The 27,648-nt window shown below is 33.2% G+C and overlaps 1 protein-coding gene across 8 annotated transcripts in view; it reads left to right on the forward strand.

The window, feature by feature from the left end:
• The window catches only part of LOC106137774 (cAMP-specific 3',5'-cyclic phosphodiesterase), a 389,030-nt gene that overhangs the window by 333,350 nt on the left and 28,032 nt on the right, over nucleotides 1-27,648 (forward strand). For all 8 annotated transcript variants that reach the window (XM_060945161.1, XM_060945165.1, XM_060945164.1 and 5 more), the window contains 3 exons: nucleotides 2,629-2,730; nucleotides 11,388-11,452; nucleotides 24,851-24,963. In XM_060945161.1, the coding sequence (XP_060801144.1) occupies nucleotides 2,629-2,730; nucleotides 11,388-11,452; nucleotides 24,851-24,963 (280 nt within the window). The remainder of the gene's footprint in view (nucleotides 1-2,628; nucleotides 2,731-11,387; nucleotides 11,453-24,850; nucleotides 24,964-27,648) is intronic.

Genomic DNA, 27,648 nt, shown 5'->3' on the forward strand with positions numbered 1-27,648 from the left:
TATTTATATTCCCATTTTTAGATACACCCACGCAAAGCCTAGATCACTAGTCTGTCTATGAACCGAAACAAATATTTGGTAAAGGCTACTTAAGTATTGTATTAGTTGGCGGTTGTTGTCGCTGAAAGACAGCTTCGGTTTTCCCAAAACAATTTAGTTGTTTATTCCCATCATACATTTTGTCTCTGTATTGGACATCCAGGTGCCTTGTTTCTCACGGCATTCAGCCAGATAGTGCACATTGTTTGACTTATTGATTTTCGTGTAAAATACAGGTGAGGTCGTCACGTACTGCGTAGTAAACAGTGAATGAAGATAGTACTTTTATTTTGGAATGATCAAATCAAATGTAGTGTTTCGCACAAAAAAATTAAAACTGAAGCATTTTTCTTCAATACTCAAGCAGATAGGTTTCATATTTTTCATTCCGTACAAACAAGAGGTGAAGATAATTTGCCAGACTACCGCACTAAAACCCCTCCGGCGCTGCCTTCCTGCCATTTTGAAGGCATCATGGGATCGATTATGCATTCTACCATGATGCCTTCTGGATCTTATTTTTATGGATGACTAATATGTTGCTGGTTTATCGCCCAGGATCTGTGGTCCTATTGAGGAAGCAGGTGAACGCGGTACCGTGCCCGCCTTCTACCACCCTGTCCACGTCTACATGAGGGCGCGTTTGGATCTGTCTCCCGCGCCTTCTTAGAAGCCTCCTTCTGCAATATTACAGTCACACAAAAGGAAGCAACCGCCTCCTAATTCCTCACATTGCATAACATCTTGTCAACGATGTTATGCAGCGAGAGGACGCCATCCCCCAAGGCCTACACGAACTTCACTCCTGCCGCTGCGCAGACCACCTTGAGCAGTCTGCAAGAGTAAGTTGGGCTGTGTCATCCGGCTCCCCACACTAATGGCAGACCTCGCTCCCCTCTCTTCCTATTCGGTACAGGTAATGTCCGAAGGAACCATGCCCGGTCATTACCTGCGCCAGTCAATTCGACACCTAGCCGAGGCGGTCCATTTTCAGAGTTTTCGAGTTTGTTCTTCATTCGCTCTCGTAACCTAGCCATGGCCAGTTCGAGCCTCCCCATTTGAGGAGTTTGATTTGGGACTCCAAGTACTGTCAATGTATTAATGTAAAACCTTCTTGATTATGTTGTATATATAAATTACAAATAATTTTACCTATTATTTTTCATTGCTTTTCTGTTATTCTTAATTAGACACTAGTTTCAATAAAATGTCAATTTTTCCATTTTAAATCAAAATATAATTCTAATATTTTTATAAAATATCCATCATTTAAGTAAAATACACTTTAGAAAACATCTTTTATAGATACCAGGTAGTCAAAAGGGGGTTTAGAAACAATGAGCAGGTAGAAATAAGCTGAAGGGGACGGGCAGCGGGAGCTGCTCGTTACGGCTAAAAGGAACTCTTAATTTTATCAATCATATCCTTAAAGAATTCAAATGCATATACATATTCAAAAATGTCCCTTAATTATCCTTATCAAACGAGACAATTATCTATAACTTTATATGTCCATAATATTATCGCCAACATTCAGGCCTGCCCAAATATATATAGGAGATATATTTATAGATGTGGTTTCACTCAAATAATATGTGAAGGGACGATATCAATTAAACTTAGTACGGTCCCTTGGGGAAAGCGCTCTTATCTCTTAGATATTGTATATTATTTGCGAGGAGAGGTAATCGTATGAATAATAAACTGAATTAGTAAATTGCTTTACCTGTTTCAATCTTTTAGACGTAGTAATAAATTTAGTACTGTTTTGCAAGACACATCCTTATAATTCTTTAACCAACTAAATGATCGCCTTTGTCTTTTTTCCTAGTGACAATTTTTAGGCTTACTTGAAACATTGAACACTTTTATTATTATAGCAATAAAATATATTTGAAAAATCTAACAATGGAGTAAAAAAAAAATATATATAACCAAAGTTTTAAGACAATACCTTTGACAAAACTTATTAATTAAATCAAAAAATTAAAGTAGATTTTTTTCTTGTCTTTCGACTTTTTGAACCTTTAACAATCTTAGCGAAATGTTATTAAAAAGTGTTAAGGTCATTACTAGGGAAGACTTTATCAGGGATTCCATAAAAATATCTACTAAGTTGTTGAATAATAATTCATCCATATATCTACTTCTATGAATCTATATACTATCTATATTATGTTGTAATAATATGACAAATTAAATTGCTTGTTTGTCAGATGCCTTTGTGATTGTTGCGGTTACTCGTTAATTAAGTTAGTTACATACAATCTTACAATTTGAAATTAAGTTAAGCAGCATGTTGATATGCTTTGTTCAATTTTTGTAGAAACCTGAAGATATAAAAAGGATATTTGTCTTGGTATGGGCTCTTCTGGATTATGGAAAAATAAGAGTTTTGTCAAAAAAATGTGATCATCGATTTCAGATAACTTGCAATTTCATGAAAAATCATAGTTTATTGACATCATATTTAACCGCTGTTACAAAACTATTTGAAATTATCTCGATTTGTATTATTGTAAGTTTGTGATACTATAACTGTATTTTGAACTGAACAACTTTTCTAATAAGGTCGTTTTTTGTTTACAGTCATGGAGAGGACCTGATAGTGACGCCGTTCGCGCAGGTGCTGGCCAGTCTGCGGAGCGTACGCAACAATTTCCTGAGTCTCACCAATGTCCCGGTTGCCAAGTAAGTTTTTTCAAATTCTAAATAAATCTTACTTATATCACGCATTATCCATAACGAGGTGAACGGAGCACAAGCTCGAAAATACTAAAAGGCCACTTTCAGCTATATTGTTTAATGATGGAATTGCAATTAAGTCTCTATGGTTAACCCTCAGGAAAAAATTTTTTGTACCTATGTAACAGGACCGCCCATGACCTAAGAGTAGAAAGTACGTTTAATTTTGATAACATGCATGAGATGTTGCACTCTATTAAATTCATTTACACAGTATAAACATTAATAAAAAGTAGATTGGCTAAAAAATTATCCCACTTTAGTTTATTAAAAATGTATTTAATTCACTTTAAAAGAACAGCAAAGTTATACTCACACCCCTAACAATCCTTCTCTTGCTACTTACTGTCTTCATCAATTGGAAGGCTGAAATTAAAAAATCATTTTAGGTCAAAACTTAAAACACAATTCGATTATCATCAAAAATTACTAGCAGTGCTTATAGACAAAGTTTTATCTTTCTATGAAATCAATTTATTCATTAAAATTTTACACATGATGAGATGTACAGGCATGAGTTAGCCTGTGCATCAATGTACAGCCCTTTGAATCGCCCTTAATTTTTCCAAAATCAAAATGTACATTCATTGGTTGCCTGAAAAATATTCAAGTACAATAACACCGCCTTTGGAATCTTCATTTTATTATGTCTGTCATCATTAAAAATTTTATGACGGTGTAAAAAGTAAACTGAACTAACGAGAAAAAACATCGTTAAGAAACCTGCATATTTAGGCAACTAAATATTTATCTAAAACCAGAATTCCAATGCTCTCTACGAAAATTTGGAGTGGATACAAAATCTGTGGTAATTTTATTAAGATTCTTTGTTTAATCCATGTCCATTCAGTAATAGGCACGTAGCTATTTAAATTGTTATACAAAGTACATGTAACTCGTAGGTAGGACAGAACATGCATTAATCAGTAACATAATATGTATATGTGTGATAACTACCAATGACAAGGTTATACGTAGATGTGACGTCTAACAATAATCACAAGAACGTGATGTGTTGAACAATATCAATTTTACTCGTGTGTATTTTATCGTGTAGCTTAGTAGTTTGCACAAAAATTGCGTATGACTTTCATACTTCCTTGCTTAATATTTAATGCGAAAGTCTGTATGTCTGTAACACTATCACGACTAAACCACTGGCCCGATTTTTATGAATTTTTGTGTAAATTCAGTTTACGATCACAAGAAAAAAATTGGCTGTTTTTAAACCTTAAGATAGCAAGGCCTGGGGCAAAAGCTATATAGCCTCAAGACTATTTCAGTTTTAGTGGTAGAAGTAGTTATGTGTGTAAGTATTATGTGGTTCCCGGCACCAATACAAAAAAGAATAGGACCACTCCATCTCTTTCCCATGGATGTCGTAAAAGGCGACTAAGGAATAGGCTTACAAACTTGGGATCCTTTTTTAGGCGATGGGCTAGCAACTTGTCACTATTTGAATCTCAATTCTATCATTAAGCCAAATAGCTGAACGTGGCCATTCAGTCTTTTCAAGACTGTTGGCTCTGTCTACCCCGCAAGGGATATAGACGTGACCGTATGTATGTATGTATGTATGTAAGTAGTTATTCACCTTCTTAAAAAACACATCTGTCCTCATAATCACACAAATAAAAAAAATTAAACTAAGCAATTTAATTATCTAATGGTGCCCTTATATTATTTTACTTCCATAACTTAAACATAATATTTGCAAATTATTATTTATAATTACGTGACCATGTGGCAATTTTACACTGTTCTGGAAAATTACGAGTAAAATATAATTATGATTTCTAAATATGTGTATATTTGTAATCATATAGCTATTGGCTTGCTATTATGTACAATTATAAAATTAATTAAATTGTGTAACTGCTACGTCACATGCGCGTGAGTGTAGCAAGGTCGACTTTACAGAGAGCTGTGAATCATTGGATGCGGCATACTTTACCACGCTTAAATTTTATTTTTATTAGTCACTCACATGATCCCACCTATACTCATGTCACAAACACATTACATAATTTTAATTCTTCGGCCATTTCAGATGTTTAAAAGTAGTTACTTAAACTTTCTGAACATTATCCTGTTTTTAAACGTCTTTTTCGTTTGGCTCGTTCCCTAGCCAAATGGCATATGCTATGAATAAAATCGTAAAATAATGATGCATATAAAGCTTAACCGATAATTTTTTGCAAAAATTAATAAACGCTATGAAAATAAGAACGTCTCAAATAAATACGTACATTTGTTTTAATCTGAAGCTTAAAGTAAAAATCTGACCGAAAAAAATTAAATCGGAAGAAGTGATTATTTCTCAAACGACTTCAGTTAATTCAAATGCATCCTGTATTTACAAAAACAAATGCTGCTGGAGTTTATCGACTTTTAATATAGGTACATGTATAATTTTTGCATTGTGCTAATTTACTGGAAACAAAAACTTTTACAAAATAAAATTTCTCGCATATCATATTTTATAACATTGAAAACTTATAGGTACTGTTCCCATGACATTTGTGAGAAATTTATATGTATGGAAACTAGACTCCGCTGGCAATTGATAGTTAATAATAAAAGTTTTCATCAGAGCAAGCACTAGCATAACCAAAAAAAAACAGAATAATATAAAACGATAGAAATTATACGAATTATTGTTTTGCAATATCACATTGCACTTCTGCGCAGCTTTAAAGCTGTCAAGCATACGTTTCGAAATTGAGGTGCAAAATGAAAACTTTATGGTATCACCGCTATCAATTGCGAAGTTACATTCTCTAGTACCTCCAACTTCTATCTACTATATTTAATGTAGCTACTGTTTCAATTTACAATGGAATATCACAATCGCAAGTGAGCACAGTACATTTATGGCTCCATGGTTCTCGTAGTGACGTAACGTGTCTCGGTACGTGGTCGATGACAAACGCGCCAGCACGCGACCACGCGGCTGTATCGGTCGCGTCTCGCTTTGAGGCGGGCGTCGGCTGTCTGCGGCCTCACTCTTCAGTCGGCGCCCCACCCACTCGGTTGCTTTACAGCTTGACGATTGGCCAAAATTAAAAATATTGAACTGTGCACAAAATATAACACAAAAATACATTACCGGGTCTTGCATGTTTATATATTATGTATGTGTAATAAAATATGTATATATGTAATGTCGTAGAATCCCTCAAAATCTCGAAAAAATTTTTTTGCCTTAGCTCACTCTGTATAATTTGTCCCGTATATATATTTAATATACTATCAAGGAAGATCTGATTTGAAATGTTATTTTTGTTTCAGTTATAGAGAATCAAGATATTCTTTTATTTTCATATGAATTATTTCTTCAATGACGCTCTTGCATGATGTGAATAATGCATTAAGTATTACTTGTATTTCGGATGTAACTTAAGCTCAGGAAATTTTTTAATATAAAGATTTTTAAATTATTGAGAGAAAAAAAGCTATTGTTATTTTACTTAGTTCATTAATTGTTAAATGTGTAATATAAATTCTAAGTAGAAATTTATTAATATAAGAAAACGACTATATAATTTTTTTGAAGTACAATGTACTACTTTATCTGATTAATTCAACATTTAAAGATGAAATTGTATTTTGCATAAGTACTTACTCAATTAAAATGATTCATTGAACAACTACTTACAATCTCACACCATTTTAAGTACCTACAAGTAATGTTAATCGATGTAATAAAATCATCTCTTCATTTATTCGATATAAAAACGAGTGATTATCTTTCTTAAAAGCGAAAATATAAAATTGTTGAGTAAATAAACGAAACTGATTAACAAAAGGTTACCTCTGACGTCAGTCACGGAACCCAACGACTTATTTATAAATTATTCAATGCGTATAAAAGTAGAAAAGAGTTCTGTGAAATGATACAGAATTTATTTGAGCCGTCGGGGTCTGTCACTTTTCAGATAATAAAACTGTTCTTCACTTAGACGTACAAAATTAAGACAACGTTCTAAAATCTTTATACCGTTATTAAAATACGATGTTAGTGCCCTGATGTATGTACGTAAGTGTTTTTTTTTTTTATTAAACTTGATAGTCGCCATAATGTAGATAAAAAGTTTACTGATAATAAACCAAACAACAACTTCAATAACTATCGAATATTAATTCAAGTTTCAAATTTGTTTTTGACCCAATACAGTTTGTGACATAAAATTCTTGAAATATTAATTGAACAAGAAATTAACGAAATAACAGCTAAAACTGTGAAAATAAAAATCTAAAGAAAACAAACGAAATTAAAACACAAATAAAATGAAAACAAACGGTCGCTAATAAAGCATATTTATAGAAGAGGTTGGGCGTTCGTAGCGCCCGAGAGTGTTTTGGCTGGCTAATATTTACTCTGAACACCCGACATGGGCCAGTGAAACGATCGTCCTACGTACCTTAATTCAAATCAGTGGCAAACGTTTAAAAAGATTTTAAAGAGCCATAAATTTATTTTTATTTTTATCAACCTTATATAGTATATACATACATAAGATCATGCGTCTTTCGTGGAGGGATAGCTGAAAACTACATCATTCCACTTGCCATGATCTTTTTACACTTTTTCGCTTCATCCACATTCATTACTCTCTTCATGCAAGCTAGTCCGTTCGAATATTCTTAACCCAACCTTTTGCCAAGAGGCCGCCGTTTTGACCAAGATACCTAAGTTCATCTTGGTCTTCCCACTCCCCCATTCTCACTCTCCTTGTATGTTTGCCTAGTCAACCTGCTTTCATTCACTAATAGTCTCTTGATGTACCTGACTTACCAACTTATAGGCGAGCCTTAATCCTCTTTAATCAAATTATCAATCGAAGGGGACGATTTGGACAGAGGTTTTATTTCAACTTTTTTCTCTCTCTCCCCACGTTACGCAAAAGTTTTATTTGTATGTAAACATTGATTTGTAGATCGTCTTTAAATATAGAAATAGTCACATATATAATTAGGTACGGTCATTTTATTTGGAAAATTCTCTATATTGTGACAAAAAAGCAAATATTTTTCGGTTTCCACCCGTTGCCATTGAGCGGTATCACATCACGATTCGTTTAAATATTTACTTGTGATCAAAGTATTGAATTTGTTGGCAAATAAATTGGGGAAATCCATGTAAACGAACCAGGTTACCATCATATTGCCTAAATAAATTGTATGAGTTCAAAAGCCAAATGTACATTAGGTGTTCAAATATGTCATATACATACCGGTGTTGTATATATCTTCATATATCACGTTCTTTTTTTGGGGTAGACAGACTAGCAGCCTTAAAAGACTCAAGGGCCAAGTTAGAATTAAGATTCAGGCGATGACAAGTTGCTAGCTTGGCGCTTAAAGAAATAAACAAGGCTTCCTCTTGATCGACTCTTAGAATATGTGCTTCTTTATTTTTTCAACTAACTCTTGAGTATATATTTTTTACCTTGCCAATTTTCAAAGACAATAAATTCAAATTTAATGTTAAAATATTATAAATTCTGCGTTAATAAAAATATTACGGATGAATATATGATATCGTGAGTAAAAACTGTTAGTGTAAATGTTTACATATGGTTTTGGCAAATAGTTTTTGTAATTTCAAAGTCACTCAGTTTTCAATTTGTATTTTGTAATCAAAATAATTAAACGGTGCCTCATTATAAGTTCTTTTTCATATTTATCTACGAAGTCTCATCACTGTCAATTGGTTTAAATAAATGAGAAAAGTTTGACATAATTTAATTTTGTAAATCATTCAGAAGCAGAACGAAATAAATATCTAGTATAAAACAGGTAACGCTGTACAATTTTCATATTATGTTTTTGATGACCAAGAAGACATAGTGACAGGAATACTGGTATAAAAGGGAATACTTAGATGTGGTTGAGTCATGTTGAAATTCAGTTTTTCCTGTCGCGGTTCTTCTATATATAATATCTTCCTACAAATTTGTTTTGATTTGTTATGCATTATTGCGTCAAAGATGATCAAGACCAGCCAACCCTGTGCAAGACGAACTTGAAAAGTTTGCCAAAAGATCGACCTTTGTTATCAGTTCTTTAAAGGTGCAATAAATTTCAACATTAATATTGAGTTATCAATCGTAGGAGGTGACAAAATTTCAAAGCATGAACGAATAGTCTTATAAACATATATGTATTTTTAATTTAATGTATGTATATTTGTTTTGAAAAATGGTCAGGCCAAGAGTACCCGAAACCGAAGAGCTCGCCTGAAGAGACTTATGAATGTCGATGATGCGAAAATTGTATTCAGGGATCGTGGTAAATGGAATTATGTAGTCTTTGCCTACTCCTCCGGGAAAGAAGCGTGATTTTATTTATGTGTTAATGCATTATGAAAATTCATACTTTGGTTTAGTTCAAAACTTATTATGCAAAATGTATCATCATTATGCATCGTGCACGTTCCACACCTCTCTAGAGATTTCTCGCCCTATTTGAATTATGACGAAGTTTTAATATTGGTAATGCTATTGTAAACTCTGCAATTATATCTTATTTAAATGCATATGTCACGTCTTTATCTCTTACAGGGTTGATAGAGCCAACAGTCTAGAAAATACTCAATTTACAAATGATCAGTGTCATAATGATTTTAACAAAAATGTTATTTTGAACCCGTTTTCTGATATTTTATTTTCTTTCCCTGATTACCTAGAAGAGATAAAGATAAAGCTGCATTTTATTCTCTTTATAGATCTTCTTAAGTACTATGTTTATTTTATTGCAATGATCAATGTTATCTCTTAAATTGTGTTACTTTTTCCACTTTACGAGTATAATATATAATGGAATATTCTATTGCGTTAGCTACCTTATATGGTTGCTTGAATATTTAATATGACTTTTACTTCTTTCGAGGCGTAAATGACATTTTCCTAAAGTTATGCTAAGACTCCTCAAAGAGAGTTAGTATTACAGTAAAAGAATAATATGATATAGGTAGAGTTCAGTCACAGCAAGGTTTCTCGCTCTTGGTTTTATCGAGATTAAAAAGAAACTAAAATCCTTTTGCTTTGGATTTTAAAAAAAAAGTACTCGTACCAATATTCCATTGGTACGAATACTTTTTCTTTCATTGTGGCAGTCGTTACCTTTTAGTTCGCTGATGTAGGAGCTCTGAGAGGAAGTGAATAATTCTGAGCTCGGTTGAAAGCAGGAAGGTTTTATCAGTTGAAACTGTAGATGAAGCTACATTTTTTAAAATCACTGACAGTATATTTTCTCTTTTTAACATCAGGATAGACAAATGTTCTATTTTAAGAATAAGGGTAACCTTTGAATTCATGTTGAAATTTCTTTTAATATTTTTGCTTTTACGGCTCATATAGCAAATCCCACGGAAATAATACTAAGTATTTTTTTATATAGATAAAACTTGAAAAGCGAGTCAAACGAACGTACTTTCACATTTATATAATTAAGAACGGACAAAAACGGACATAGTCATGGTATTGATTTACGTGGATTAAAACCTTTCGTCATTTGATATTAAAAATTATACGATTTATACACGTTGTTGTTGTGTATGTACAACAACAACGTGTATTAATCGTATAATTTAGTGAGTACACAGTTATAGTTCAAAAACAATAATTTCATAGAACACTGGTCTACAAGCTGATTTATAAGAACCATCTGTCGTTTATAGCCATGTTCTTGACCTTCCTTGCGTTATGATGTTTGCCAGGAGATTACAGCTAATTTTAGCTTATGTTCATCAAATGTGTCGTTTTATAGTTCTTCTAAAAATAGCTGTTGATTGTTAACGCAGGACAGGTCATGGCTTCTATGAACAGTAGATTTGTCTTAGCGATTGGCTGAAACGAAACTGATGGCCATCTTCTATGATAAGGAATAATCTTTCTTTATTTTTATTTATAACACCTTATTTATACTCCATAATTGCTATCAAGCAGAAGGATTAAACACGCTCAAATAAATTAAGAGTATGTACTCGTATTTACATACATTAGCTTTTAAAAGCGAACGCTCCAAAATAAGATCTATGTTGCAAATCAAGCAAAATAAAAAGAAGATCTGAAGGAAAACTAAAAAAAGCCGTATGTTAAGAATTTTTAAATACATTTTTCTAATCCCAAAACTGAATGAATTATTCAGCTGTTGCATTCATCACAGAAGTATACTTTATAAACCATCACGACAATGTCTTATTTTCAAATGTCAAGTGATGCTCGTGAATCGGACAGATTTTCATTGTATTTACAATAGATTTTCTTAAAGAAACTTAGCTCTAGCCGTGCCCACTCGCACTCTAAGGAAGCCTTTGAATACTCGAAAAGAAATTTAATCTCATTAAAGATAAGAGCTTTTCTCCAACAAACAGAGTTATTAGATGTGCGCTTTCATTTCTCGTCCCTTAGATGTTTACTTTCATCTTTTTTAAAGATATTATGCGCACTTTTGCCACGGTGAATTCTATTATTGCCCCGTCTGTCTTTAATTCAAGGTATACAACAAAGAGTTCTTAAGAGTACAAACAACAACGGGTTAAATAATGGGGTAGTTGAACCATGGTAATCTCTAATCTATTTATTTCAATGTTTCAGATCACGACGATCTTCGGGAGCCGCATCGGCTGTGACACCACAACCAAAGAATTTCAATCCAGGAGGTGAGTATTTTATATATTTTAACGTCTATGATTTTATCTTCTTAGTTCAAGATTTCTTGATTAGAACATTAGAAGATTTCAAGATTTTTTTAGATGATCGAAATTATTCGATTTACGCGAACAGGCCGCGGGTTCTGGGAAAGTAATGAACAAACCATACAAATTAAATAGAGTGGAGTATATAGATAAAATCTTTGTATTTTCATATGAAATAATACTCTATTTTTGGTTTCTTCAAGGAAAAATTAAGTAAGTAGTTCCTACGTATTGTATCCTTAAGATTATGCCACCCCCTCATTTTTCTTACTTGCGAGTCATTCTTATTTTTTCTTTATGAAACCTTTCAACATATAAGATCTTAGAAATGAAATAGTTACTTAGTTTATTTTAATCAATTTTATGAAAAAAAAAATAGATTGTCCAACAACAATCGTGATTACGTGAGGAGTGGATAGGTTGGGTATAAGCGAAAGCCACCAAGTTTGGAAATAATTGATGCCAGCAGTCTTGAAATCTGTTATGTTCATTATTTGAAACTATTATGTAGATGCATCTAAATATGTATGTCAATATTATAGCTGGTTCCTTGCAGTCACGGAGATCAAACGGCCGATTTCGAGTCCTGAACAAGTATTTCATTTGACAAAAGACAGATGACATTTTAAAAGTATTGATGATGTTCATCTTAATCTTATTAAATTTGTCAGCCAAACAAATACCAATCAAAAGCCACTGTCGCGTACGCAAATGTCACTTATCAAAACTGCAGAAATTGGGGTGTGGCAAATGCAATCAGTGGTTTTTACTAATATATGAATTTTTTTTTAAACAACAAAGAAAATGAGTACTTTTGTCGATCTGTGAATTTAACTGTCTGGCGATGTTTGTCATCGTAAGGGATAAAATAAACAAGTGATATCTATTAACAACATAACACCTTATCTTATCGCTTGAACTCACCGAACTGATTCTGAATTTAATCGTTAAAGTTACGCGAATTTAAGTACTTACAAATATAGCTGTAAAATGTAGCAAAAAATGTTATCGTTATCGTTATAAAAGTGTGTAAACAACCTACTCATCAAATTTTATTAATGCGCAGTTACGATTATAAAGGAAAGTTAGTACTCAGTAGTGATAGATATGTATCATATCTTCATCAAATCAACACTGAAAATCTTTGTGTGGGCATAATCCGATTATACCTGTTAACGATTTGTCAATGTAAAGGAGAGTTTAGGATAATTTGTATTACCTTCCCTTTATAGAGAATAACGATGTTAATATTACTATAATACTTTTTATATTCATATCTTGAGGTAAAATTATTACTTAACACTTCCATCAAAAGGTATTATCCAATGAAAGTGAATTATACTATAAGTATATGAGAAGTAAAGGAACATATGATTGGAAGATAACCATAGAAATTTCTTTCTAAAAATCCTCTATAGGTCGATAGTCAATCAGATAGGCGTACAATTTCTCTTAATTTTACGGACATGATTATAACTGCACACTTTCCGGTGTCAGCAATATGATTTTAACTCTTAAAAATACTTTATTTAAGATTTCTGTAGAAGTTATTATATTACCTTTGCATTATACAAAAGCAAATAAACTTGTGTGTTCTTTTGTATATATTAATAGTAAAATGCATATAAAAGTACGTTGATACAAATATATCGTAAATATTTACCAAAAATGTCCTTGGTCAACGTTATTTATCTATTCTGTATCATTTATTCTACCCAATTACAAAAAAAATGTATCCTTAGCTTTGATATTACTGACAAAATAAGGAAATACGATTGATCGATAAATACGCGGGCCTTCGAGTTAATTTGGCGCAAAGAAAGATAACAGTTGTACATACCTATCATAATATGTAAACTATGATACAACTTACATAACGGTGATACGGCGCAGGCAGTTGTTTACAAAAATCGAGACATAACATCCAGCGATAGTTAAGTCGAAACATAAAAGATCGATGTGGACAAATCACACAGATTGAGCTAGCTGCGAAATAAGTTCGAGACTTTTGTTATGTATGAGATACTTATTGAAGATACTATATCTTATATTCAATATTTAAATAGATAAAGAACATAAGACCCAGACCAATCAAATAAGTACTTTTTCCGTCGTGACCTGACCGGGGAGAAAACTAAGGACCTTATAAGTATTGCGAATCCAATCACTGACACAAAAAGGCCGTCAAAAGCAGAGAGTATTAATGAAGAATGAATCTGATAAAATGTGACAGGAAAATAGCAGTTCGATAACTTATACTGAATATAAATAACCTAGTTTTTGGATTTTTGTTTATGTATCATGTGTACACCATGAGCATGACACAAGTTACATAACGGTGATGCCGTAAGGTGGTAGATGTTTACAAAAATCGAGACGTAACATCCAGCGATATATCGAATTATACAAGATCGATCTGCAGATAGTCTGATGGCTAACAGCGTATCGATACTGAGAAATACCCACTACCGGGAATAGATAAGTACACCTTAGGTGAAATTGTAATGAATGAATTGGGGAAAATGTGACACGATAATAGCAGTACGAGCATTGAATTCGAGTTACTTCATATATTTAGCCTAGTTCTCAGCTATTGAGCGTCTATTTATGTCTTATTTATTTTTTATGTTTACCAATATCACAAGTCAAATATATTTTTGTTTATTGTTTATTCATGCTATTTTTTCATATATACATATGCCCACGTATATTATCTCTTTTATAAAATCAAGATCAAAAGATAATAAAAATTGAGGCACTACACAAACGCCTCGCATTTCCATAGCTATAATTAAGTAATATTATATCCTCAATATGTAGGTACTCGGTATTTATTTAATATCAATATCCCCTAAAAAGAGAACAAACCGAATAGATATCGAATATTTTGGAAATCTGGAACGACCGTTGGCAGTGTCTGGTTTCCTTTCCAAATGAAAGGCGTGGAACAATCCGACCGTGCGGGATTAGGGATCTTATCAGATTTACCTACTTAATTACATCGGTATCTGAAGTTGAAAACTGATACGGTTCCAGACACTCATTTCGGAGGTTCCGACTTTAATAAATTTGGCGAGGTAAGATATACACGAGTATATAGGTATTGCTAAATTTTGATTGGCTTCCCCACTTTATACATTCAACTAACAAATGCCAAAGTTGGTGTTTATGTATACATACCTCTTATATGCAAAATTTTATTTTAAATTACACTTTACAGTGATGTAATTTTAACATCACAATAAAGGCAGACTGTACGTACATACTTACTATAACGCCACTTTCCGGTAGGAGTAGACGGTGTCTATATCTTTCTACATACCACGATCCCTGCATACTCCTTGCTCTGTCTTAATCTATTTATGGGAGATCGTCAGTTTAGGGGACGCTTCATCTACGGTACATAATATCTCGTTTTGCCATAAAGAATGTAAATAATATTCGCATAAAAAGGTACGATACCAAATTAAGAACTCGCGAGCATCTATTCGTGGCAAACAATTTTAAAATTAGAAACAACTATAACAGGAGTGTTTCTTGTCTCCAGCCAAAGCTTGTTACGTCCGTCAGGCAGAAGTGGCTTTTGTTAGGTCAACGATGCTCGCTCACTAATTCTATTTGTATGGCGCCTAACGAAATCCAGATTGCACTGGAGTTTGCTCGAAACCTTTTTATTGTGATAATTGTCACTCTTAAAGTAGTTTGAAGCGAATTTACTGCGCGGATCTGAATGGAGACAAGTTTAATTTGGATTGATTTGTTTCAAGAATAATAGTGTTGTAGTGATGTGGATTACAACAAAGCAATATTAAGTATAAATTTTGTTTAAAATAGAATGAGGAAAAGTGTATTTTTTTCTCTCTTCGCGATTTTATCTTGACTAATCTTAGTGAGAAATCAACCAAAGTAGACCTTTTTTTTAAAAGGAAATATTTTTAGCAGAATTCACAATAAACTACAATGTACTTGAAAAATTGCGGTTTCAATGGTTGAGAGCGGGAGATAAAAATATTTAGAGTTCATACATACTCAACAAGCTGTCGTAAGTATGTATTATGTATTATTACTTAGTATCAATGAGTAAAGTATCTCATTATACAAGTTATTGAACTTTTGCTCAATCTGTGTAATAATTTGTCCCGTACATATTGTATATCACTACATAGTATAAAACAAAGTCGCTATTTTTGTATGTTTGTCTGTAGGCTTATATCTTTAATATTACGCAACGGATTTTGATGCGGTTTTTTGTAACAGGTAGAGTGATTTAATAGGAAGGTTTTTATGTATAATAACATTTATAATTTTGCACCCGTGCGAAGCCGGGGCGGGTCGCTAGTATATGTACGAGTATCATCTATATTCATAAGGAATAAAAATCATTCTTCACATTGACAGGTTCCAATCCGCATCTTTCACGGCGTCGATCCAATTTTTCTGAACGTTCGTAAAACGTTTTAGTTTTTTTTTTTTATTTATTTCTGCAACTTTTATCGCAATAAAATGGAAATAGCGGACTGAAAGCCGTTGGCTTTTTATCATTTCCTGATTGCCGTCTCAACTGTTAGCTTTAAAGCTTAAGGTAAGCTTAAGATGTTACGTACTAAAATATAAACATAGATAGATATAAGTTAATCTTAATAACGTCGTAAGGTTTTCAGGCTCGGCAACCTAGCCCTAAAATCATTTTACATACTAACATAAAATCAAGCCTCATTCCCGCTTGGGTGGTAGAGACTACAATTGCCTTAATATCCGATTGACCTGTATATTTCTTTGCCTTCATCCACATTCATAACCCTCTTAACGCAAGCTCATCGGTTTCGGATACCCTTTGACTCATCGCCAGGGCGTCTCCGATTTTTATCAAGGTACTCTCTCATCTCTGCGTGTTCCAGATTGCACCCGCCACAGAAGTGTTTCGGGGCGATGTTTAAGCGTGAATCATTTTAAGTCGTCAAAATATATACAAATTTAATATTGACATAGTTTCTATTCCAAAACACTTTAAGGAAAAGGTTACCTTGACCTGAGTACGCCACTTATCAAACGAATCACGTGCGCTTCGCCGACCCTGAAAAAGAAAGTCATTGTTTGACCTTTTTGAATAACCCTCTACAGTCCATCTCTTTACGTACTGAAATAAAGGAAAATAATCTTGCAATTTTTTTAAATCAAAAATATATGTTTCTAAAATGAACCAAGGATAACAGAAATAGTAATTCAATTGCATTTGTTATTTAATTGTGTTTGGGTTTCTCATTGCTGTAAAGTAATTTAAAAATGTCATTTTCAATTAAAAAAACTTATAGAGGTTGTCAAACTCTATTTAAGTACCTAAAGAAATGGTTAGACTATAGAAATTCCACTTATGTATTTAATCTACAAACATTTTCGTTAGATAATAACACAAGTGAATCTTAATATCAATATAATAAAAATTAATTAGCTAAGTATGTACATATTACGGTTAGGTTGCAGAAAAATCACTTATTTTTCATTAGAGCAGATTATATCGATCTTCAGTTCAAAGAACTTAAGACTGACTTCAAAAAGGTAGAAGGTTTTCAATTCTACTGTATATTTTCCGCTATTGCTCAGACAATTATAAGCCGATTTTGATTCCGTATTCGTCACATCAAGAGCTGATGATAGGCATTTGTAGAAATTTTGAGAAACCAAATACTTTTTTAAAGCCATTGGTCATATCTATCTCGTCGTCGTACACGTCGTAAACTTCCCATTTATTTTTCTTATAGACAGTATGATGTCAATATATTTTTTTGATAAACTACAAGACAAAACGAAGGCTGATGGAAATGACCCTTCGTTTGTGAAATATGCTTTGTAGGTAAAAGAAGACTTGAAGTTCTAAGGGTTGGTGACACGCCGGTCGATATTGAGAACACTTGTGAACGCTCGAGAACGGTGGTGAAATGTACAAAGGAATAATAAAGACGTAGTAGATAAGACAAATTAACAAACACAATACAACAAAGTTGAGCAGACAAAACGTAGGATAGAAGAGAAAAAGAAATAATGTTTTCTGAGACGACAAATTAAAGAACAATATTTAAATTTAATTAAAAAATTGAATTATGTTTTGTTTATTTTTTAATTAACGTTTTATTAATCTTGTTTATTAAATGAAGATTTGTTAAAATACTTTGAAGAAATTAAACTCGATATGAACGAAATACACGTTAATTAACGTTTTATATCGTAAAAGATTTACCATTCAAATTTTCAAGTTTAAATTCAGATTTGTACAAAATTAAAATACTTGAATGCGAAATAAGAGCGATGTACCGCCAGTGCTTTGAACTCCAAATTCCCCTTTATCATTTTATTTAATTTTCTGATTGATATTTCGTACAATAGATGTTCATTGTTTGAATTATTTCGTTGGAAAATCTTTGGGAATCGTGACGAAACAATTGTCACCTTCAATTAACTTGGCTTCAAATCTGTTATCGGCTAACCGAAGATTTTAACAGTACACCGCCAACATTGATGTGGTTATGTTTCTATTGCCGAGTGGTTTTGTGAAGAAGAAAAGTGTTTTTACTATAATATTTCTGTACAAAGAAATTCTGAAATGTGACAGAAAAGTGTCTTTTGTGACTATAAAACTAACATTTTTTATTCAAGGTATAACATATTCACTTTACTTGCATTAAATTTCATATATTATAAAGTAAATCCACATGTAATACATTTATTTTTGCGATCAAAACTGAAACCTTTGACTACATTCACTTAGCACTAGAGACACGTGCCACGGTTGCCCTCTTAAATAAATAATATATCGATTACTGATCGTGTTGGCCTAGAAGTAAGGTCCAGACTTGTGTTACGAGATACTAAGATAAATATCCAAGGCCCAGGCCAATCAGAGAAAGTTCGTTTCTCATCATGCCCTAGCCAGGATTTGAACGGGAGCTCCGGTGTCACAGACAAGCGCACTACCGCTACTACACAAAGGGCTTCAAATATTCGACATTTGCTTTTCCATTATCATTTATGTATTTGAAGTACATACATAATAATAAGCATATTTTTGCTTGCAAAACTTATTTTAAATTACGAATCATCAAATTTAATGAACACTAAGACGCGAAAAATGTTCGGGAGGAAAAAATGCGTGCATTTGGAGCGTGACAAGTACTAATGAGTCGGCGCCGGTGGATCCCGGATTGTAGCCGGGCCGCGTCGTCGCACGGCTTCCAGACTGTGCGCGGTGGAATGTAGGTCAGTGGACGTTCAGCCCACACACACACACACACACTACTGAAAAGAATACACTGTAATTATACTTTTGTTTAGTTTAATCGTAAATCATTTCAAATAGGGACAAATGGTGCAAACCTGATACAGAATTAATTTTTCTTTTGCTTTTAGTCTTATTTTTTTTTAACTAAAGATATGTTGAATTAATTTAACTCTGCAATTTCAGAAGACTCATTTTTTAGATTTTGAATACGTAAGAGTAATTTTAAGACCAAGTGGGCACAGATAAAGATGTCATTTAAAATGCAAAAGAAACTATGCTTTTACCCTTACGCGATAATAAATTTTAACGCTCACTTAAATCATCATAATAACATTGCATTACGTCATACATAAATTCGATACTAAAAGAATCGATGAACTTACTGATTTATGAAATTCAATTTGATTGATAATCCAATGGTTCGTATGCTTCTATCACTCGCGCCCAAGACATAAGCCTTGAATATGTATCATACAATGTATTCAACAGTTAAGACTAGATTTGACTGCTACTCGTGAGCGATTGGCTTAATATGGTTTGAAACTGATAGATGTAAATTGTTTCGTTTTATAATATTTCAGGATGACTGAGGGCATTAAAAATTTAATAGGCGGATAAAAGTTATTTCATAGATAAATAGCAATACAGCCAAGAATTAAAGTTGGTATGTAGTAGAGAATAAATCACCACTGTTTTTTGTTTTTTGCCGTATTGCAAGTTAACTATCAAATACATGTCTTTTATCTGTCTATATACAAAATAAATTTTGGGTTGATCGGTTGACTGTTACAGAAAACATAAAGGTAAGTTAAAATGCGTGATGCGAGGTAGTTCTATTCATCTTTTTTGGCATGCGGCTCGAATAATCTCAAGACTCGTGTAGACTATTGACATTCGAGTTTACAAATGAGCCACTAATCAAATATGAACAATGCAGAATATATACTGAAGTTTTGTTGTTGTATGCTCAACTTATGCTCGCTTCGCATGTGTGCTCGCCCAATTTGCCTAATTAAAATGTGTTAACAAATTTAAATTGGTCTAAATACTCGTCCAACATGAGGCGAGGACGCAGCCATGATCTATATCTTTTTTGCAGACATAATCTGAATTGTTTTACTGTGTCGTCTTTTCTGAAGTATTTTTATTTCGCTCTTCTTACTATTCAGCTAGATCGTGCATAAAACAAAGTTGAATTAAAACAATATATAATGAAGTTATTAATTTATTGGCGTATTAGGCATATGTAAATATAGTCACGTCTGTATCCCTTGGGGGTAGATGGAGCCAACAGTCTTTGAGCATATTTCAACAAAACTGTAAAATTTAACTTAATATTGCAACTATTTGAAGTCAGTGTAAATAAATAAAATGGTCAAATTTTTTAGTTTTATTTTTAATTAAAAACAAGTGTGACATTCAGTTTAAACGATTGTATTTTTATTAATAGTATTGGTAATAATGACCTTCCTTTTATGGGCAATAACGAGTTAGTAAACAAAGCTTTATTATCATGTCCATCTTTCATTTATTTGTTGTCCAGTTATTACCCTCTTCTACAATATAAGTCAACATAAATATTGCTTACAATGCGTCTGGCTGATAACACCATACACTGACATCCGACAATGTTTACATTATCTATAAGTTATGATAAAATTGTAACTGTAGTTTGTCTGTGCGTAAGAGATTTAAATACTATGTGGGGATTTTTGGGGACCCTTTAAAACTGTCTTTGAATTTTTGATTCTCTGTCATTTGAACAAAAATAAGGTAAAATAGTAATGAGAATGAAGTAGGCCTGAATCAAATATTTTATAAACGAAAGTTCAAAAGGAGAAGAACAAGAAAAACGACCGAATGAAATATGCAGATATCACAATTTTCAAGATGAAAGTTCAATTTTACAACATATGTTTGATAAAGGCATGTCATTTTCAAACTTTTCCTAATATAAATAAAATACCACGCGTAAATTCGTGAAGAGAAGCTAGTTCCATTTATTATTATCTCGTGTTTAGGTACTTCGCATGGATCACTCGAGAGGGATCTCGAAAGTTATCTCACTAGACCTTCTGACGTTCGTTATCACGGATTGTTCCCGTGCAGCGAATCGAAAAACAATAATTAAGTCTCATAATAATAACTCAACCTTTAGACCTTCAACTTGACGCATCGATAAGATATCATCAGATGTATGTCATGCCGGAACCAGGTCTTGATACGAGTACCCGACTTATCTGCTGTGGATGAGGTATAGCTAATGCTATTCATGAATTTGTAAACACGATATAGGATGTAATGATAATTCGCACGAGGTTGTAAATGTAAACGCTCCGTTTAAGTCATTTCATTTTCATTTATGATATGTGAGGTATTCATTCAAAGACTGCGGAGGTTGGACGAGAGTCGCTTAGTGTAAAAACCTAAATAATAACCTTTTTAAAATACCTTCTACTCTTGTATAGGTGTGGATCTCTTTATGTTGAAACATTGAGTTCGACACAAAAAGATCCCACTCTAGACAAATTTCTAATACACTTCTTCCATTATCATTCACCTTTTCGTCACCAAACGCACCAAGCACCTTTTCATATCCATCACGCTTTACACCCACCCATCCATTAAAATCACCTAACATAATAATCTTCTCATTTGGCTTGGTAACTTTCAATACTTCTCTTACACTATTCCAGAACTCCTCGTTTTCGCTTTTTGCTGATGTTGTACCCCTCGAACCCACATCCCACGGTGCATAAACACCTAAAACGAAGATCCGAGTGATTCCAACTTTCAGCCTAATCCATAGAAGACGAGGGCTGACACACTCATACTCATTCACACACTCAGCCATTCGTGCAGAAAGGATTAGACCGACCCCTTGACAGCCTCGGCTGGTACTGGAAATTCCAGACCAATACGCCGTGTAAGGGCCGTGCTGCGTCGCGTCGCATCCTTTCCGCTTCGTTTCATTCACGCACAACACATCCAACCGTCTTTCATCCATCATCTGATATACTTCCTCAATTTTATCCTTCATTCCTCCTCTTACATTCATCGTCGCAAAGCGGCTTTCAGCAGACCGCATACCGCTCCCGCCGGGAACGAGACGTGATGGGGTGCGGACACCATCGCCGCCATTTAGGTGCTCTTTCAAAAAATTTGCATCCATGCGATTCCCACGAGACGCAAGGGAACAATTTTGTCCGCCCCAGCAGAGCCCCGCATGCCAGGGTAAGGCTAGCCATTACCTGGGGGTCACCCAACCCCATGGCAGAAGTGGCACGCTCGAGACTAGGCTCGCCCCTAGCCATGCATCCATCGGCGCGGCAGACCTTAGATTGGCAACATAAAAACCTGAGTTACCCAATCCAGGATCATAGTGACAAGCGCACATCGGGCTCCTGGAGAAGGGCCGAGGTGAAGACGCAACCGGGACTAAACCATAGAGTATGACGACGAACTTAGATAAGAATTTGTCCTATTTCCTAACTCGATACCTGATCACAAATAGTTTACCCTATGAATTGTAATTTAACACCTTTAATCAGGGCCCAAACTTTAGTTACTGAAAAAATCGTGCATATCTTAGATAGGTACAAAAGTTCACTTTTGATCAGTTACCATCAGTCGTTCAGGATTATTCAGCTTTTTGCATACGATTAATGTGATGTGCTTTTGTATAATATTATAACATTAATATACTGTTGTTATTACGTTTCGTGAAAAGGATATTCGAACAAGCTCAGCGTGAAGCTTAGCTCGCTCGTGACAAATTTCCTCATTAACCGTCTTGCTTTGTGATAAACCATTCTCGCCTTAATACGGGCTCGCTTTCATTATGTGTGTGTGAATGACGGGAACAAAGAACGTTATCCCCACACACAAATAGTGTACCTCTCAAATGCTCTTCAATTTTTAGAATAGTGTACAATATTGGCATTTCATTCGTGTATATAATAGTCCCAAAAATAAACATAATCTAACGTTTGAACTAGTGTATTACGGATTTTAACTAAAATTCACCATTTTATTCTTAGAAAACGGTGTATATAACAGAACTTATATACACCGCGAATAATGTTCTAACTATTAACTTTGTTCAAATAAAATTCCATTAATATCTGAAGGCATCAATTTAGAAACAAATCATAGATAAATATAAAGCAGCTGATACTTAGATAAAACTTAGTTACACGATGGTTAGTTAACAAAAGTGTAATTTACTTTGTTTAAAAATATAGTTATTAATTTACCATTCAACTAAGTTTATCTAGATTGCACCATTTTACTTTTGTTACGTATTTTTCATACAAAAGGTGATCTGTGATTCGCACTCTGGTCGTTAAAGTGGGTTCTCGTACCACTGGCGTCAATCGTTTCATCATTTTTTTTTCTTTTTATCATCGCGATTTACTACATGTTTACATAAAAACTATTCCAATAATATCTAGCAACATATTATCGTGAATAACCTCTGACTATATTAGATTTTCTGACATGACAGACACTGTAGGCACAGCAACCCTCTTCAAAAACTCCTAAATAGATTTCAAACAAGTTATTGGCAAGATGTTATAACTTATCTGTAACTAAGAAATTTATGAAACACGTTAAAATAAATTCGTGCTTTGAAGTCTTCATTGATAAGCTAATTATGTTTTGCTAGAATTAAAAATTTAAAAGTATTTTCTTTCGAATAGCAACATTATCAAATAATTTCAGTTCATATAGGTCGAGACGAAATTTGTACAACAATTTTTAAATATTGAAAAGCCTGCTTATTTCTAGATTGATGTCACTTATGACAATATGCCTACTAATGAAGCCAAAACTGAGGATGTCAAATACCGGGTAAAGTAAAAAGAGTACGGTCAACAAGTGGATCAGACTACTACCTTAAATTGTTAAATAACTATTAAAGAAATTTCAACACTTTTTTTAATTATGTAAAAATATAGTATTCTACTTACGATCTATAAATATAGACTTATACTTAGATACTAGATTAAAGGGAATGAATTGAAATATTACATATAAGCCCATCAACTACTAAAGTGTTTATTTACTAATAATACAAACTTGAAATTAGCTATTAAATTACTTGCGTCTCTAAGCCCTTTCACAAAGGTGATCCTGTGTTTTGGGCAAGTACATAATTATACTGACTATATCATTAACCCACGCTTTAACCTTTAGATAAATTTGATCTTCTATCTCTCTCTTACCATAGCGTATTCCCCATTGCTTTCTCATATATTGGTTTCTGCGCTCACAAGCCGCTAAAACACAGTTATCTAAGCGACGTCTCAGATATGTACACGTAAAATAAGAAAAATTTTCGCCTATTTTAGGCCAATTCAAAATTTTTGCTTTATTTTATTAACTTTTATAGTTAATTTATTTAAATTGTCATTAAAGCGACAGTATGTAAAGCAAATAATTTGATAACGGCTCATTGAACTAAGTTCATTTGTAAAAGCCGCTGTTATTGTTATGGCTTAGATACATTTCCCCTAACTTCTTCACTAGCTGCGAATGCTACGATTTACGTTTGCTACGACTACGACTGCTACGAGTACTGGCTACGAATTAATATGCTACGATTGGTTTACTACAATCTCTATTCATTATTTAGGATATAACTACGTTTTTCGCCCTTTACTCTTTCCTGTTTTCAATCAAATTAAAGTCGGAAATTCGAAGATGATTTGGTATTAAAAAACTTTTAGTTTATGTTATATTTTTTCTATCCAAGCAAAATTAAAAAAATACGATCTGTTTTAAACAGATCGTATTTTTTTTAATTTTGCTTTTGAAATGAGGATATTTAGTATTTTTTTTATTAAAAAAGAATTATTGAAAGCCTTATAAATTGATATAATAACAAAGCACGTGCATTGGCTTGAGGAATCAAATCAAATAATTAAATTTGTATATAAATGTCAATTAAATTTTCTTAATTTTCTTAAAGCCCTAAATACGCCTTCGCCTACTCTTCCACGCATCTCTAACCTTGACCGGAACCTCTCCAACTTCTGAATTGTCAAAATACTCCTTCAACTATAATCGTGACTCATTTGTTCCAGACGAAGCCTACATGAAGCTGGCACTGGAGACGGTGGAGGAGCTGGACTGGTGCCTGGACCAGTTGGAGACCATACAAACTCACCGCTCCGTCTCCGATATGGCTTCGCTCAAGGTAAGAACTTGCTACAATCGAATACGGATTCACAACAGTATATCGGTTATGCAATGTTACGTGTACAAGATATGCTTTATTTCTTATTTGGATTGGGTTATAATATTGAGTAGGTATTCTCCTATTTAGGTATGTTCCTATCTGTTATTCATATTTATTTATCGTCACCCAATAAAAATTCTTTGCTTAAGCCAATGGTAGACTATTATATAATGCTATTAGCATTAATTTTGCCTATAGTTCTAATCAGATATTTTGTATAAATAAATAAATTACGTAAACTACAGATTTCTGTCTAGTCATTACGATTTCATTTCTATTTATTCCTGAATTTTTAGATTAATGATTCCTCATATTGGAATTTAATGCTGATTCAACTACTATGGTTGCTTATCTTGATTCTCCTTCATAATAATACATATTTAAAATTATGCCCTTTTCCCAAAGGGGTAGACAGAGATTACATCTTTCCATTTCCACTTCTCTCTTCAAATATGTCAGAGCACTCTATAACTTTAAATTTTATTTTCCATTTTGCATTAAACAAATTCCATACATATCTCTGTACATTATATTCTTTGAATCCGAATCTCAGATGCTCTGAAGTTATCCGATCGTTTTATTGGAATTCGATATATGCATCTATTAGAATCGTTTGAAAGCGAGCTGTAAATGTTATGCAATTTTATCAGGACTCGACTCGATTCGATCTTTTTTAGAAACTGTAAAGTAGACAAGGAAAAAATATCTTTTGGCAACCCTAACACAACAAAACAACAGTGTTTCCATTCGCTTCAATGTTTATTTTAAGTATTCGATGAGCTAATTAACACATTGTTTAAAGTTTGCCTTTAACATTTTACCCTGTTAGGAATTTGCAAAACATCTTGATGTAGCTAAAGGCAAAAATAATCATTTTGTTTACTGCTTTTTAATCCCCCAGCGTTACCTAAAACCATATCAACACGATTAATTACGTAATCATAGTACTATATTATCATAAGTAGTAACAGGTATATTGTTTGCGTTATCATACTATCCGTGATGGATATACGGACAGACGGATACACAGAGTACGAGGTCCCCTGCAGCTGTTGCCAAGTTGGATATCAGTGTGATTGATATCGCCTCGGTAGATACATCACTTCGTACAAACATACCTGGACGATATACTGATATCCAGCGAGTAATGAACTTTAGTACGCGGCGGCCCTAATATTTGACGTAGCTAGTATGTAAATAAGTACAGTGAACTTAGGGAATTTGAAATCAGTTGAGATTTGATGTTTTTTGTTGATAGTGTACTTTATGGTAGTACAATTTTTTCAATCAATATCATATGAATTTTATTTTAATTTTTATTTAATTTTCGAATATATGCAATGATTCTTACATTTTAATTTACACTTAACTAATATTTTATACGATATACTGTTGTGTTTCCTTATTTATTAATTTAATCTTATTTTTCAGCGAACGTTTTGTCTCTCGACGTGGTAATTAATTAATACGTGTATTACACAGTAAACATATTATTATACTCAGGATTATTAGGCATCGTAGGTCTTCAATATACATGACGATTTAAAATTGTTTCTACTATTTATGTTTGTGAAAATGATTCATTAATCCAAGGCTTCATCCATCCCGTGAATGATAGGAGCGTGACTTAATATAACGATGGTGATAATGCTCTTCCTAATAACAGTTGCATATTTGCACACACAAATATGTATATTTACCTATAAATTTGCCTTCACAAACCTTCCTATTGTATAACACAAACATTACTGAATGGAAATTTTCAGTGCCACTGTCTCCTTATTTTATTTACCCAATTTACTGAGTTGGAATTTATTCTGGCTCTGCACCGGTACCTTCGATCATACGTCAATGCTCAAAGCCCCTTTGAAAGGAAAACTTTTAATGATTTCACGAATAAGACAGACTTTACTACCTACGTATTCTATAAACGTAAACAACATTATTTTCGTTTCAAGATCGTAAGTTCTGTAAGAGTTCAAATCCAATTTTCTGTTTGGAATTCTCCTCTTTGGTAAGACGTATAACCGGCAAGATTTGAGTTTTCATAAATTTTGTTTACTTCAGAAGGTTTAGATAGAAGTAGCACAACTGAACCGTCCTTTTGTCTGAGGCAATGAAGTCAGGATATTTAATTATCTTTTCACATAACTTATACAAACGTTATTCAAAGTTTTATCACCTATTCTATATAATAACATCTGAAATTACGGAGTTTTGCAAGTCAACTATTTTCTCAATTTATTCATACTTATTTTCAACCAAATCAATGAAGACGTATACAAAAAACTTTGGTATTTATTTTAAATCAGTCTTTATTTGGACATAGGAAAATGATATTAATATTTTTGTATAGGTAAGTAGTGGGAATAAATATGTACGCGATAATTTATTTTAATATTTATGATAGAATTAACGCCGATTTTCCTGTTCACATTTGTATGTGCGCAATATTTTAAATATTAAACATGTACCTAACCTAAATAATTTCCTTGTAGCAGACTTTCATTCTTTTGTTTGAATAATGTGGTCACTTTGAGGTTTCGTGAGTCATTTTACACGAATAATAAATGCATATTGCACGTGTATGTTTACATGCGACAAATTCAGGTGCTACTTGTTTTGTAGGTTAGAAGTGCAACG

Source organism: Amyelois transitella, chromosome 7, assembly GCF_032362555.1.
Source record: "Amyelois transitella isolate CPQ chromosome 7, ilAmyTran1.1, whole genome shotgun sequence".
Classification (NCBI taxonomy): domain Eukaryota; kingdom Metazoa; phylum Arthropoda; class Insecta; order Lepidoptera; family Pyralidae; genus Amyelois; species Amyelois transitella.